At 40.7% G+C, this 16,702-nt stretch overlaps 1 protein-coding gene across 1 annotated transcript in view; it reads left to right on the top strand.

Moving 5' to 3' along the window:
* Nucleotides 1–3,951: 3,951 nt before the first annotated feature.
* Nucleotides 3,952–16,702, top strand: part of LOC145464262 (uncharacterized) — a 38,256-nt gene continuing 25,505 nt past the window's right edge. The window contains exons 1-8 of the mRNA XM_081448096.1: nt 3,952–4,333; nt 4,843–5,352; nt 6,157–6,216; nt 6,506–6,586; nt 7,006–7,260; nt 7,652–7,855; nt 8,594–8,830; nt 9,290–9,564. Coding sequence (XP_081304222.1) covers nt 4,276–4,333; nt 4,843–5,352; nt 6,157–6,216; nt 6,506–6,586; nt 7,006–7,260; nt 7,652–7,855; nt 8,594–8,830; nt 9,290–9,564 — 1,680 coding nt within the window. The 5' untranslated portion in view covers nt 3,952–4,275. The remainder of the gene's footprint in view (nt 4,334–4,842; nt 5,353–6,156; nt 6,217–6,505; nt 6,587–7,005; nt 7,261–7,651; nt 7,856–8,593; nt 8,831–9,289; nt 9,565–16,702) is intronic.

Below are 16,702 nucleotides of genomic sequence, written 5' to 3'. Positions count from 1 at the left end.
CAACGTTCTGGTAAGTTGCTCAGAGCAGGAAGTTATTAAAAGGATGATCCATGCTACAAGAAGCAATTCTCGAAAAAGTCGGGAAAAAAAACAGAGAGAAAAAGAAAACACTATGAACAGTGACAGTGTTGCATTTGCCGACGTTAAATTAATTTGTGCATTAACGAGGATCTATCTTACACGAGGTGTAATCCATATACAAGAGTCAAAACTCTTGTCCAAACTGCGATAAAATAAAGTTTACTTCCTGAAAAAATGGCGGTCAAATCAAGTTGAATATTTCAAGGTACTTGACGAGATCGCACTACTATCATTGAAAACTCTAAAAAACAAAGCTAAACTCATCATTTAAGGTTATTTTAGCGTACACTACAGCGGCGAGCAAAAGCAAAAAAGATTATATATATTTATTTTCTACGACAAAACATATTTTAACTCTAGCACGTACTGACATGCATCATTCTACTGACGCGAATAAAAATAGTTTTTTATTGTTCTATGGAAGACAATTATATTTCAAAAGCATGATAGTCTGTTAGTTGTTATTTTTTTTGTGTCTGTGTTTGCTAATAATAAATGTTTCAAAGGGAAACGATAGCCTCGGCAGGTGCTTGGCTAGAGTGATTAGTTCTGAAACTGATCCTCTTTCTAAAAATAATCCATTTGATAGCATTTGTAGCCAATATACTCCAGGACCTATTTCAGGAGATCGAAAACATTCTCTGTAAGTGTTAAAATACATATGTGTAATTTGAACGATGAATAATTTATTTTACTTAAAAACAGTTATTTTTCTTATTTTTTTTTAATTTGATCACGCACAATTATGAATACAAGATACGAATCTTATAATCATGTTCTCTGCGTATTGCGTGGTATATTTTTATCGGAATTTTAAGGTAACTTGCAGCTTGTTAAGAACAGACTAAACTAACCTCTTATGCTCCGCTGTTTTTCGCTCCTCTTTTTGTAAGTACGTCCCTTTATAGTTTATTTTTCATTTTCGTGCATTTGGGATCAAGATTTTTGCATCAAAATATATGCATCGTTTCAGACGTTTGTGCATCTTCACAGTATTCGTCGTATTATTCTCATGTTTAGGTTCGATAAATAGACCAATTCCAATATATTAAAATTCAGCCTAACACAATAGACCTCAGCACGAGGCTCTGGGGAATAAACCTCACAAACTCTGTAGTTATTTCCCAGAGCTTCGTACTGTTTTAAGCTGAATTTTGATATATCGAGATTGGTCTATTGGATAAATAGTTTGAGTATCAATTATCAATAATGTATTGGGATGGTATTCGATCCAGGCCCTCTCACCTGCACATGTGGTGCTCTGGTTGCATCCTTTTCCCCCAGTTCCCTCTCCTCACTCACCTATATCCTGGATTCACATCCTCAAACATCCAACTTCTAGGTAGTCCTGGGGCTTAGTAACGATCTCTGGCGCTGTGCATTAGTTCTGACTCCCTAAAAATAAATAAATAAATAAATAAATACATTGCCATTCAAACAATAAAAGAAAACAAAGTAATTACACACACCACGCAACTAAGCGACAAATTGCTAGGCAATATGCATGAACATTTTTGACACTTTCCGATATTTATACATCCAATATCGTTTCAATCGTTTTTAACCAAGTGTCACGCATCAGCAACGACTTTTTAGTCTACCAATATGCTAATTGTCCTGGCGAAGGCAACAATTTTGCTCACGTGGGCAGCTCAAGCGGTTTTACACGCAATTTCATCCTCCACGAAAACAACCACGCAACGCGCGTGGTAACTTTGTCCGAGGAAGAACTGGGTACCTTCTAGCATGCATGATTTTGTTACCAACGGGGGTAAACAGTTCTATGGCTCCTCCAAAATTGCTCTTATGACCGGTTGATAGCAAATGTATTGTTAGTGATGAAATTCATATTGCGCGTGATTGAGATTAGAAAGGGATTGAAGTGGGTGACTTCTCATTTGTTTTAAGGAGTTATCTAAACGCGTTTTCCTGATATTAGAGCTTAATTGAAGTTGGAAGTGATTGAAGTTGTTACAGGCAATTTTGATTTTGTTACAAATTTAAAACTGACTCAATACCAATTATCTGTCAGCATAATGACGTCACAACAGGCTTTTTTGTGCAGTGGAAAAGTGAGGTGTAAAGCGTTGACCTCCTGGTGAAGGCCGCTTCCTTCTCACGAGGTCATTTAAGTCAATTTATTATCTTCTGCTATGCACTTTTTGATTGGCTGTGATGAGCATTGAATAAACCCAGAACAATACCCTGACTTTTAAGAGCAATGAACAGGCGTTACTCAAGAACGATGAATAAACATAGAGTTTGTGAGAGGAGCTAATTCAAAAACTGTCAGAATACAATTCTGGATGCAATTTTCTTTACCGTGAGTACCTTTATTTACTACTAGATTTTAGCACTGATAAACGGGGCAAAATAAGTCATTTATGAATCGGAAGGAGGTTATTTTCGGGGATGCTATTAGTCAGCACCATTTTAGATTTAAGCGTACTGTAGATAGAGTCAAATTGAACAGCTGCCATGGCTTAATATGAACATCTTTCTTAAACGAACAAGGTTTTCAAAATGCGAGTTGAAATCTCTATTCAGCTAGTACAGTACTTCTCATGCAAGTCGTCATTTCCTTCCTTAATATTTAGACGCTAAATTCCACAGTTCTTCTTCGATACAATGCACGTGACTTGCGATCACTATGGTACCGGTATTGTGCAAATTAAAAGAGGTATTTTAGTAAAGAGGAAGCTGAATTGACACCTCGTTATTCGAGAAAAGGTTTCTTTGATATCGTGTACAAAAGACCAATAGAACATCTGCGAAACGAAAACACAATTCAAACTATCTGCCACTTTTTCAAGTTGCACATTTTTCAATCAACCTAAACAAAGAGAAAATACCCATCAACCAAGCAGAAAAAACTATCAGCTAATTCTATCAGCTTTCTACAAACAGCATTCTTAATATTTCTATATTTTTGACGCTTTTTTAACTTTGCAACAGTCGGATGTCGTTTCAAGTCTGACCAACTTAGACAGGTCAATACGAAATTTGTGGACTGCTGTCATACTCTTGTTTGTCCTGTCGCTCGGCTTTTTGGCTTTTTTACTGATGATCCAAATTGGTTTTGAATAAGTGGAAATAACTCTTCATCAAAGGTAAGGCCTTTTCATTAACCATTTCTTCATAGGAATAGTCGGGCTGCTCATTCAGGTAGTCGTGCAGCCGAACAATTTCATGAGGTAAATTGCGAAGCCTTCTTCGATTTGATTTCACGCCAAACCGGCCGAAAGCGCCTGTTAATGTCATGTCAGATGATATTTGACCAAGTTATGAAACCAAACCAAAAATACGTTTTGATAATATAGAGAATATCTCATTATTTCTAAGAACGTTTCAGCATGCTAAAAAATAATGAAGAATCAGGAATCAAGAGAAAATCCCATGGTCTCCAAGGGAATATTTTACGAAGATAGTCTCGCCATGTATAGTTAATTAATAGCAAGGGAACAATAGGCCTCTCTCGATACTCCATTGGTAATGTTTCTTAGCTCCGACGGAAGTTTAGGGTAATAAAACAAAAGAAATCACACCAAGACTTAGGGAATTAATCATTTCTGTTGTTTTATTCACCTAAACCTTCATCCCAAGTTAGTGTTTTAACATATTGAAACAGTTTAACTGCCATTTGCAACATCGATAACGTTGACGCCGATATAACAGGACTTCTGACTGGCTGATAACCAGCGGAAACTGTTGTCGCATTAAACCTCTGTTATCTCTTTAAATTAGATATCAAAAAATGTCATCTCTTGTAAAATAATTACAAAGCAATTTAGATGGCATCAAAATATTACACCTTTACAGCACGTTCTACAAAACAAAACAACAAAACAAAATAATTAAACTTGTGTACACTACTTGACGAAAACAATTCAATACAGATTGGAATTGCGTGAGAGAACTGTCGTAAAGCGACAGCAAGGAAGCGAGAATATTCCCTATCTTGTGTGTAAACTGTTTAGCTGAATATCCGAATTCGACCTGACAAAGGACAAGTTTGATGTCAATCACTTTTGGAAATTTGAAGGTTAAATCTTTCATGTTATAGTTTCTTTGAATTGCGAGGAATTAGTCGAGACCCGTTCTATTTGGATTCCACTTTTGTTTTAGAATTGCTTGCCGGTCCGCAAATACTTAACTTACCTTTTTTCCCTGCAGAGCCACCACTTCAGTGGTACAATGAGGAAGATTTACCAAGGCTTTTGGCTCATCTTGTTTGTTCTCTTCACATTAAATGGTTAGTATGCTACTTGTATTAAATGAATTGCTTCTTATGTAATTCGTTTCGGTGGCAAAGGCTTGTGCTAACCCGAGGAATATTCATAGTATGTTACGAGGGAGCATTTCACGGTTATTTTATCCTGTGCTTGTTTAACTTAGTTAAACGGCATAAAATAGTACAGGGGAAAAACTGCCGAATTTGCAATGACCATTTTGGTTTTGCCTTCTTATTGTCTACTTTTTCCATAAAACAAAATTGAAAGACGAATCTCAATATTACCATTGTTACCGACTCACTGAAAGACACTAACTGAATCGACCGACTATCGACAGACTGACCGACCGACTGATCGAGCGACTACCGAGCGACCGACTAACAGACCGACTGAACGACCGACTGACCGATCGACCGACCGATCGACTGACCGACCGACTGACCGAGAGACTGACCGACCCAGACTAATCGACCGACTGCCCCTCGCCTTACCGACCGACTTAAAATGCTTCTCTCGATTTATTTTTCAGAGACAGCAAATTCCAACTTCGGCAGGTTTAGGGCTTTGTGCTCCAGTGACGAGCAATGTCAAAATGGAGGACTCTGCTTACATAACAGTTGTGTTTGTGACTACGGTTATACAGGCTCAAACTGCGAAGCCAAACTTCAATGTAATGATTCTAATTGTGTTAACAATGGTAAATGCGAGTTGGACCTACAGACTAATAAAACATTCTGTAGCTGTAACCAGCACACAGTAAGTGATGGTAGATTCGAAGGAGTTTTCTGCGAGAAAAAGGTTCCTTGTCACGCGCTTGGTTCCTGCTTGAATGGCGGTTTGTGCCAAAGAGATCCTTACGTGACGGATCAATTTTTTTGTGAATGTCGTGACGGCTTTATTGGACCCGTCTGCGAAGAAAGAACGTCTTGCCGTAAAAATTATCCATATAAGTGTCGTCACGGTGGAGTGTGTGACTCCAAAATTTGCTCATGTTTCGGCGGATACACTGGCTATTTTTGTGGGCTGCAAGTCACACCAGGTACGTCACGCACTACTGAAGACTGCCTCTCTGTCGCTATAGGGAGCGATGGAAAAAGAGAGCCTGGGAATCAGATTCCCTAATTGATATTTTTCTTCTCCAATCTCCTTGTCAACTGGAAGACTGGCCCCTATATCTGCACTCCTTCCACCCCCGGAGACCATCAACCATTACTATCACCCAACTAGTGGACTAATGCAAATCCTGCATTTTGATTGGCAACGCTACCAGGGGACTATTAGTAATAGTCATTGAGTAGCGAAATTGGCGCCATCGAGCGTGACGCTTTCTTTCGTTTTATTCCCAAATAAATATTTCTTCAACTTGCATTTGCTAACTTTATTATTACATTTTCTGTCCGACTGGTTGGGTGATACTAAAACAATTAGACCCTTCGCCCTCAAGGGCTACGGGTCTAATTGTTAATTAGTCGAACAAAGCCTTCCACAGATTCTTTTTAAACTAACCTAAATGATAGTGAAACAAAACGATCGATTGTTAACTAATGTCAATTACCTCTATCAGAGGCGCTTGCAGGGAATCATGGTAGTTGTATTCATCAACACAAATATCCTGTCCAAGATGATAAATACAACTACCATGATTCCCTGCAGGCGTGTCTCACAAAGGGAACTGGGAATTGAGCTGATAAATCTCTGTTTAAAAAATGCAGGTACACTGCAAATCATGACCACGCAGTACAGATTGTTGTGTTAGAAAATGCATCACGCTTATATACTTCAATTTGTATTTCTGAAAGTGAAGTCAGTTATATAACACGATTTTTGTGTGGTTTATCTACAGCGCTGAATTCTTCTGCAGACTTTTATTGGGCTTTCAACCGTCAAAGCTCGGCTTTTAAAGGTAAGTACGCACTTAATTTTACGTCACATAGCAACAGAACCACTGTGAGAACTGAAATAAAACTCTTTGCAAAGAAAGCAAGAGTCTCCAGCTCAGAAGATGTTTGTATTTTTGAAAAAAAAGAGTTAATGTAGTTATGTAACACAGACCTGTTCGCTAGAACATAAGAATGGCAAGCCATTTGACTATCATCTTCCCCGGTCAATTTTTGTAAAGATCAAAGGTTCTCTTCATTGTGTTCTTATTTGTATTTTTTCGCCTGCTGTTATATTTTTTGCTATATCCTTAGGTGCAGCCAAAGTGGTTAGAAATCCCCAGATGGGCAATGTTCTCAGTCTACTGCGAACAGGAGGGGGCTGGGCCAACCTAGGTTAGTATCTTAGACAGTCGAACCTGCCAACAGAATACACAACGATTTCTAAGACATTGCTGTCAGCGAAATTTATCACTTGACGACTGGTTGGCGAGTCGACTAGGTAACTTGGATAATAATATCCGGAACCCTCCCAATACCGTAAAAGCAGAATATTTTGTAAAAACAAAAAAACAAAAACAAAAACAAACAAGACGAAACACTGTCTGAAGCTCGACGCTTTTACAAAAACTACCAAAAGAAAAATTGTTTCTTAATTACTATCCGTAGTTTCACGTACGGTACAAAATGAAAAAAAGCCGTTTTATGTTCACTTTCTCGGGATGTACCACATGATGTGCATGGCTTGTCACCGTAAAAGTTCTTTTAAGTCGGGAACTGCACACAGTGTTACAAATGCTTATTTCCTATTCCAGGACAGTTCAGCAACCGTTGTCTCGAAGACTTGAACAACTGCCAGCAAGGAATTTCAATATCTTTTTGGCTTCAGTTCATCGACGGCCTTTACATCGTGGCTATCACAAATGCAAACAACACCATACTTTCAGTACAAGTCAAGGACCACAAAAATCTTCTTATCCAGCTCACGGCCGGCTCCAGTCGTTGGCAAATAAAACGAAGTTGTTTTCCTGTAGGTTGGTTTTTCCTGACGATCACCTGGAACCACACAAGTAAGTAAATTACAAAGCGAAACAACGACTGGCTTGCGGTTGCAAGTTTGAAAAAATCTATTTTGTTCTGTATGTGCGCCAAATCTCTCTGAATCATTTTTGACTAACATTGTCAACTCAAATCAATCGTGACACGTTCGCCGAGTCCGTTGATAGCTTGAACATGACCTAAATTTCAGTTGTAAACTAAGAATTGATTATCTCTGGGTAGACCACCATTTAGACATTGTTTTAAATAAACACAATTCCTGGACCCAGAAATAAAGTTTTGTATCTTTTGTATATTTTGATAAAAAGACAGCAAACTTTCTGCATAGGAAAGTCATTCGCAGCCCGCAATGCCCCGCCGGAGTGAAATGAAAATACCAATTCCCTATGTTGTCTGCTCTAGATATATTGTATTACGAAAACGGCCAGCTCTTGTTCAAGTCTCCACCACCAGCCCAAGTGAACTATTCCTCATCTGATGACTCAAGTCTGTTGTCTGTTGGTGGACTCAAGGGAAAGGGAGGGTTTTCCACTATGAGGATGAGCTCGCTCGCCTTGTGGACTCGAGTGCTTTCAAGAAATGAAGTTATGGACAGCTACTTGAAAAGTAAGTAAATTAACAGGGAAATTAGTTTCCTTACACGGCTGAACACTAAAAAGAAAGCTTACTTGTGAACAACTGAACATCATTTAGTCTTTGTTAAATTGAACATGAATAGCACTAAAGAGAGGGTCGATAATGTTTATTGTATGCTTGTGCAAGGTGTCACTAACTTTCAAGTCTGTGGATAAAACCCGAGTGTGTGACCATTCAAATGAAAGCTATTGAGCAGTATGTTCATGTGGTAGTGTTTATTATGCTGTACAAGGTGGTTCTAACTTTTCAAGTCTGTGGATGAAACCCTAGTGTGTGACCATTCAAATGAAAGCTATTGAGCAGTATGTTCATGCAGTACTGTATATTATATTGTACAAGGTGGTTCTAGCTTTAACGGTTGTGGACCAAACCCTAGTGAGTGACCATTCAAATGAAAGCTACTCAGCAGTCTCGGTGTCACGGATCAAATCTTAATGTGTTACCATTTAAACGAAAGCTGTTGAGCAACACCTTCAAGTTGTTTTGTTTATTATGCCAAGCAAGTGGTTTAAACGTTTGAAACACGCAAGTGTGGGTGACTATTCCAATTTTTATGGAAGCTGTTGAGTAGTAATTTTGTAGTAGTATCTTTTCAAGCGGTGTTATTTGCGTTTCGATTTTTATTGTAAGTTACATTTGGTGTTCTCTGGTTTTAAGTGAAAATGGTATCACGTCAGGGTTTGAATTTTATTGCCGCCATTCTTCCAGAATTTTCATCACCCATTACAAGCCGCTGCCTCTCAAATCCCTGTCCGTCAGACCAGTGGTGTGAGGATGACAGCAGTGGCTCAAGCAACTTCACTTGCAATGAGCCTGCAGGTTTCTACTGCAGTTTTGACAGCGGCTATTGCCAGTGGCAAAATGCGTCGAGCAATAATCAGCACTGGATGAGATTCAGCGAATATGGCTCGTTACGTCATGACCACACAAATAACTCGTGCGCAGGTAAACGTCTTTTTTCAAATTAAATCTAGTTTGATTACATGTGCAAGTGTAACTCACTCCGTAAGGTAATGGTAAAGTCTGCATACGAGCCAAGTGGCCCATCAGGCCGGAGCTTATCCCGGTTTCTGGAGCATGAAGCGACTAGGAGTATTTCTACTCCCCCCTGGATGGGATGCTAGTCCATTGCAGGGTTATCCCCAAGCATTAACTTCGCCGGTACCCATTTATACATCCGGGTGGAGAGAGGCACTATGAAAGTAAAGTGTCTTGCCTAAGGACACAACACAATGTCCCCGTCCAGGGCTCGAACCGGGACCGCTCGATCCGGAGGCGAGAGCACTAACCATGAGGCCACTCATTGATAGATCATTATCGTCACCATCACCATCATCTTAAACCAAGTGAGCGCTAATTGACAACTTGACAAAACCCTTGAACTCATTACTTTTTCTTCTTCAGGCTCCGGAAAATTTCTTGGCTTTATTTCTCAAGGTGTGGCCCCAGGAAGCAAGCTTAACAATGGCATAATCAGTCGACCATTTCCAAGCCCGAGCGTCCCTGGACATAAAGTCCTACTATCTATGTGGTACTACGTGGAGGGATGGACGAGGAATAAACTGTATTTTGTTATTCAGAGCTCTACTGGAAATCAAACAGTGTTGATTCGTTTGAGTTCGCAGAGTCGGAGATGGAAGCATCTCAAGGTTGAATTTGCTGTCAATACCACTTTCCAGGTGAAATATATATACTATGTATACCTAACAATTGCCGGTTTTCACATGACGTCACTAAAATTCAAACTGCAAAACTATTGATCTTCCTGAGATTTTACTTTAATGATATATAAGAGCAGCTGAAAACTAATTTTCATAGAAATTTTTGCTCCGAATGGGTTCTTGGTTTTGTGATACACTACGCTTGAATTTCTAAGCTTTTCGGTGACGCGGCGTTGAGAGCTGTCATGATGGTTAAAAAAGTGACTTATTGCGGGGAATTTGGCTATCTAAACAATTCTTGTGTTAGTAAAAGTATTATTCTAATGTTTTTGAGTTCCTCGAGGGATAAATGCACGCTTTTGTAGCAAAACTCAGTGACAGATGTTTCTGTTGGTTTCCGGCCGCCATGTTGGTGCCCATCCGGATGGGCACTAGCATGGCGTCTCCATACAAATCTCTATAAATTTAGGTAAAACGTTTTTTCCGCATATCTTGGATAAGAAAAATTGTTGTGACCTGAATCTTGGCGAGAGTCTTGGCATATTTACCTTCTTTCTTTTCTCAGATTCTGGACTTTATCTGTTGAACGGTTTTGATTTTTATTTTGATCTATTTTTATGACGTGACACTGAAAACCACCAATTATTCCACGAGCTCGCGTTGGATATGAATCAAGATAGATCCAACAAGCGCGAGTGGAATAATTGTTTTCCTTTTTTAAAAAACAAAATCAAAACAACACAAACTAAAAACAAACAAACGCCCCCAAAATAGAGAATATTAATATTAAAATAAAAACAAAAACGTCCCAAAACATTTCCCCTACGCTTACCATATTCGTATAGCATGGTATAATTGCTCATATGACATGATGGCTAAGCCAATGAGAACTTTTGAATAGCATTATCAGGGTGAGAGATTCTCGCCCATATCAACTTTCTTTCCTCTCGTAAGTTCTCGCGCGTTTAGAGATGCGCCACACTCGTCTTTTAGGTGCGGGGATCCCAACCAACGCTTACCTAAATTTTTAAAGATGCTACTTCCAGCCCTCCCCCAACTCTACACACGTGTATTTCACTAGTGGAGATATATCGATTTAGACAGTGCTCAAAATCGCCGAGATCGGGCTACGCGCAGCGTTATTTTGACCAACTTTGGGTCGATTTCCAGGAACTTGGGCGATATTTCCGAGTCCCAGGGACTCCAAACTAATTCGAGAAGACTTTGGTTTTCAATGAAATGGAGAGAGGAAAAATTTTTGAACGCTTGGTTATTAGCAGTCTGGCCGAAATATAGCCACTTAAAGACTAGAAAATCGCCGAGACCGAGCTACGCGCAGCGCCATTTTGACCAACTTTAAGTCGATTTCCAAGAACTTGGGCGATAATTCCGAGTCCCGGGCACTCCAAGCTAATTCGAGAAGACTTTGGTTTTCAGTGAAGCGGACAGAGGAAAAATGTTTGAACGCTTGGTTATGAGCAGTCTGGCCAAAATATAGCTACTTAGTGTTTAGAAAGTCGCCGAGACTGGGCTACGCGCAGCGTGATTTTAACTGACTTTGAGTCGATTTCCAGGAACTTGGGCGATATTTCCGAGTCGCAGAGACTCTAAACTAATTCGAGAAGACTTTGGTTTTTGGGGAATTGGACAGAGGGAAAACTTTGGAACGCTTGGTTATGAGTAGTCTGGCCGAAATATAGCCACTTAGTGACTAGAAAGTTGCTGCGACTGGGCTACGCGCTGCGTGATTTTTACCAATTTTGGGTTCATTTCCAGGAACTTGGGCGATATTTCCGAGTCCCAGGGACTCTAAACGAATTTGAGAAGACTTTTTAGTGACTAAGTGAGTTAAAGAGGGGCTATATTTCGGCCAGATTGGACATAACCAAGCGTTCAAACTTTTTTTCTCTGTCCATTTAACTGAAAACCAAAGTCTTCTCGATTTAGTTTAGAGTCCCTGGCACTCGGAAATATTGCCCAAGCTCCTGGAAATCCACTCAAAGTTGATTAGAATTACGCTGCGCGTAGCCCGGTCTCGACGAATTTCTAGTCTTTAAGTGGCTATATTTCGGCAAGACTGCTCATAACCAAGCGTTCAAAAATTTTTCCTCTGTCCACTTCACTGAAACCCAGTCTTCTCGAATTAGTTTGGAGTCCTTGGGACTCGGAAATATCGCCCAACTTCCTGGAAATCGACTTATAGTTGGTCAAAATCACGCTGCGCGTAGCCCGGTCTCGGCGACGTTCTAGCCTATATTTCATTCAGACTGCTCATAACCAGGCGTTTAAAAATTTTTGCTCTGTCCATTTCACTGAAAACGAAAGTCTTCTCGAATTAGTTTAGAGTCTTTGGGACTCGGAAATATCGCCCCAGTTAATAGAAATCGACCTAAAGGCGGTCAAAATCACGCTGCGCGTAGCCCGTTCTCGGCGACTTTCTAGTCACTAAGTGAATTAAAGAGGGGCTATATTTCGGCCAGACTGCTCATAACCAAGCGTTCAAAAATTTTTCCTTTCTCCATTTCACTGAAAAGCAAAGTCTTCTCAAATTAGTTTAGAGTCCCTGGAACTCTTAAATATCGCCCAAAATCCTGGAAATCGACCCAAAGTCGGTCAAAATCACGCTGCGCGTAGCCCGGTCTCGGCGACTTTGAGCACTGTCCAAATCGAAAGATTTCCACATGTGAAATACACGTGTGTAGATTTGGGAGAGGGCTAAAAGTTAGGTAAGCATTGGTTGGGATCCCCGCACCTAAAAGGCGAGTGTGGCTCATCTCTAAACACGCGAGAAATTACGAGAGAAAAGAAAGTTGAGATGGGCGAGAATCTCCAACCTGAGCACTGTCCAAATCGATAGACTTCCACAAGTGAAATACGTTTGTGTAGATTTGGTGGACGGCCAAAACTAACATTTTTAAAGAGCCCCGTAAGCATAGTTTGGGATCCCCACATCAAAAACGCGAGTTTGCCTCATCGCTAAATGCGCAAAAACACGCTAGTGTGAAAAAGATATAAATGGGCGAGAATCTTTCTCCAGGTATTCTCCAAAGCGACAGACTTCCACAAGTGAAATACACGTGTGTAGATTTGGGGGAGGGCCAAATCTAGCATTTTTAAAGAGCCTCGTAAGCATACTTTAGGATCCCCATACCAGACGCGCAAGTGTGGCACATCTCCAAACGCGCGAGAACTTACGAGAGAAAAGAAATTTGATATGGGCAAGAATCTCTTACCCAAGCTCTGACCTAATCGAAAGACTCCCACAAGTAAAAAATACACATGTGTAAATTTAAGAGAGGGCCAAAACTAGCACCTTTAACAAGCTCAGTGAGCATAGTTTAAGATCCCGACAACAAAAGTTCGAGTGTGCCGCATAGCTAAATGCGCGAGAAAAGACAAGGGAAAAGTAAATTGCATGGTTAAAAATATCCACCCAAGCACTGCTTAAATCGATAGACTTCCATAAGTGAAATACACGTTGGAAATTTGGAAAAGGGCTAAAACTAACGTCTTTAAAAAGAGACGTAAGCAAAGTTTAGGATCCCCGCACCTAACATGCGAGTGTGGCGCATCTCTAAACGCGCGAGAACTTACGAAAGAAAGAAAGTTCATAGGGGCGAGAATCTCTCACCCAAGCACTGTCCAAATCGATAGACTTCCACAAGTGAAATACACGTGTGTAGATTTGGGGGAGGGCTAAAAGTAGCATCTCGAAAAAGTTGGGTAAGCATTGGTTGGGATCCTCGCACCTAAAACGCAAGTGTGGCACATCTCTAAAAGCGCGAGAACTTACGAAAGAAAGGAAAGTTCATATGGGCGAGAATGTCCAACCCAAACACTATGCAAATCAAGTAAAATACGCGTGTGTAGATTTAAGGGAGGGCTAAAAGTAGCATCTTTAAAAAGCTAGGTAAGCATTGCCTGGGATCCCGGCACCTGAAACGCGAGTGTGGCACATCTCTAAACACGCGTAAAGCTACGCGAAAAAAGAAAGTTGATATGGGCGACAATCTCTTACCCAAGCACTATGCAAATCGATACTTCTCCGCAAGTGAAATACACGTGTGTAGATTTGGGGGAGGGCTAAAACTAGCATCTTTGAAAAGTTAGGTAAGCATTGGTTGGGATCCCTGCACCTAAAATGCGAGTGTGGCGCATATCGAAACGCGCGAGAAGTTACGATAGAGGCGAGAATCTCTCATCCAAGCACTGTCAAAATCGATAGACTTCCACAAGTTAAATAAAAGTTGGAGATTTGGAAGAGAGCTAAAACTAGCATCTTTAAAAAGTTAGGTAACCATTAGTTGGGATCCCAGCACCTCAAATGCGGGTGTGGCGCATTCCTTAAACGCGAGAAAACTTATGAGAGAAAAGAAAGTTCATATGGGCGAGAATGTCCAACCCAAACACAGCGCAACTCGATAGTTTTTTACAAGTGAAATACACGTGAGTACATTTGGGGAAGGGCTAAAAGTAGTATCTTTAAGAAGTTAGGTAAGCATTGGTTGGAATACAGGCACCTCAAACGTTAGTGTGGCGCATCTCTAAGGCCGCGAGAACTTACAAAATAAAGGAAAGTTGATATGGGCGAGAATCTCTTACCCAAGCACTGTGCAAATTGTCAGTTCTCCACAAGTGAAATACACGTGTGTAGATTTGGGGGAGAGCTAAAACTAGCATCTTTGAAAAGTTAGGTAAGCATTGGTTGGGATCCCTGCACCTAAAACGCGAGTGTGACGTATCTTTAAACGCGCGAGGACTTACTAGAGAAAAGAAAGATTATAAGGGCGAGTATCTCTCACCCAAGCACTGTCCAAATCAATAGACTTCCACAAGTGAAATAAACGTTGGAGATTTGGAAGAGAGCTAAAACTAGCATCTTTAAAAAGTTAGGTAACCATTGGTTGGGATCCCAGCACCTCAAACGCGGGTGTGGCGCATCCCTAAACGCGAGAAAACTTATGAGGGAAAAAAACGTTGATATGGGCGAGAATTTCTAACCAAAACACTGTGCAATTCGATAGTTTTTTACAAGGGAAATACACGTGAGTAGATTTGGGGAGGGCTAAAACTAGCATCTTTACAAAGATAGGTAACCATTGTTTGGGATCCCGCCACTTGAAACGCCAGTGTGGCGCATCTCTAAACACGCGAGAACTTGCAAGAGAAAAGAAAGTTGATATGGGCGACAATCTCTCCCCCAAGCACTCAGCAAATCGATAGTTTTCCACAAGTGAAATACACGTGTGTACATTTGGAGGAGATTGAAAAGTAGCATCTTTGAAGCGTTAGGTAAGCATTGGTTGGCATCCCGGCAACTAAAAAGCGAGTGTGCCGCATCTCTAATTGTGCGAGACCTTATGAAGGAGAAGAAAGATTTAATTAAGGGGCGAGAATCTCTCAACCAAGCACTGTCCAAATCGATAGACTTCAACAAGTGAAATATATGTTGGACATTTTGAAGAGGGCTAAAACTAGCATCTTTAAAAAGAAATATAACAATTGGTTGGGAACCCTGTACCTAAAACGCGAGTGTGGTGTATCTCTAAACGCGCGAGAACTTACGAGAGAAAAGAAAGTTGGTATGGGCGAGAATGTCCAACCCAAGCACTGTGCAAATGAATAGTTTTCCACCAGTGAAATACAGGTGTTTAGATTTGGAGGAGGGCTAAAAGTATCGTCTTTAAATGTTAGGTAAGCATTGATTCGGATCCCTGCAAATAAAACGACAGTGCTGCGCATCTCTAAACACGCGAGAACTTACAAGAGAAAAGAAAGTTGATATGGGCGAGAATTTCTTACCCAAGCACTTTACAAAGCGATAGTTTTCCACAAGTGAAATACACGTGTGTAGATTTGGGGAAGAGCTAAAACTAGCGTCTTTAAAAAGTTAGGTAAGCATTGGTTGGGATCCCGGCACCTAAAATGCGAGTGTAGCGCATGTCGAAACGCGCGAGAAGTTACGAGAGAAAAGGACGTTGATAGGGGCGAGAATCTCTCACCCAAGCACTGTCCAAATCGATTGACTTCCACAAGTGAAATGAACGTCGTAGATTCGGAAGAGAGCTAAAACTAGCATCTTTAAAAAGTTAGGTAACCATTGGTTGGGATCCCGGCACCTCAAACGCAAGTGTGGCGCATCTCTAAACGCGAGAAAACTTACGAGAGAAAAGAAAGCTGATATTGGCGAGTATGTCCAACCCAAACACGGTGAAAATCGATAGTTTTTTTACAAGTGAAAAGCACGTGTTTAAATTTGGGGGAGGGCTAAAAGTAGCGTCTTTAGAATGTTAGGTAGGCATTGGTTCGGATCCCTGCCCCTAAAACGGCAGTGTGGCGCATCTCTAAACTCGCGAGAACTTACGAGAGAAAAGAAAGTTGATATGAGCGAGAATTTCTTACCCAAGCATTGTGCAAAGCGATAGCTTTCCACAAGTGAAATACACGTGTGTAGATTTGGGGGAGGGCTAAAAGAAGCATCTTTGAAAACATAAGTCAGCATTGGTTGGGAGCCCTGCACCTAAAACGCGAGTGTGGCGCATATCGAAACGCGCGAGAAGTTACGAGAGAAAAGGACGTTGACAGGGGCGAGAATCTCTCACCCAAGCACTGTCCAAATCGATAGACTTTCACAACTGAAATAAACGTTGGAGATTTAAAAGAGGGCTAAAACTAGCATCTTTAAAAAGTGAGGTAACCATTGGTTGGGATCCCTAAACCTAAAACGCGAGTGTGGCGCATCCCTAAACGCGCGAGAACTTACGAGAGAAGAGAAGGTTGATATGGGCGAGAATGTCCAACCCAAACACTGTGCAAATCGATATTTTTTTTTACAAGTAAAATAGACGTGTGTAGATTTAAAGGACGGCTAAAAGTAGCATCTTTAAAAAGTTAGGTAACCATTGGTTATGATCCCGGCGTCTGAAACGCGAGTGTGGCGCATCTGTAAACGCGCGAGAACTTAGGAGAGCAAAGAAAGTTGTTATGGGCGAGAATGTCTCATCCAAGCAGTGCGCAAATCGATAGTTTTCCATAAGTGAAATGCACGTGTTTAATTTGGAGGAGGGCTAAAAGTAGCATCTTTAAGACATTTGGTAAGCATTGGTTGGGATCCCTGCACCTAAAACGCGAGTGTGGCGCATCTCTAAACGCACGA

The sequence above is a fragment of the Orbicella franksi genome, chromosome 12, assembly GCF_964199315.1.
Source record: "Orbicella franksi chromosome 12, jaOrbFran1.1, whole genome shotgun sequence".
Taxonomy (NCBI): Eukaryota; Metazoa; Cnidaria; class Anthozoa; order Scleractinia; family Merulinidae; genus Orbicella; species Orbicella franksi.
Note: the sequence above shows the minus strand (reverse complement) of the source record. Positions and strands in the feature narration are given on the sequence as shown.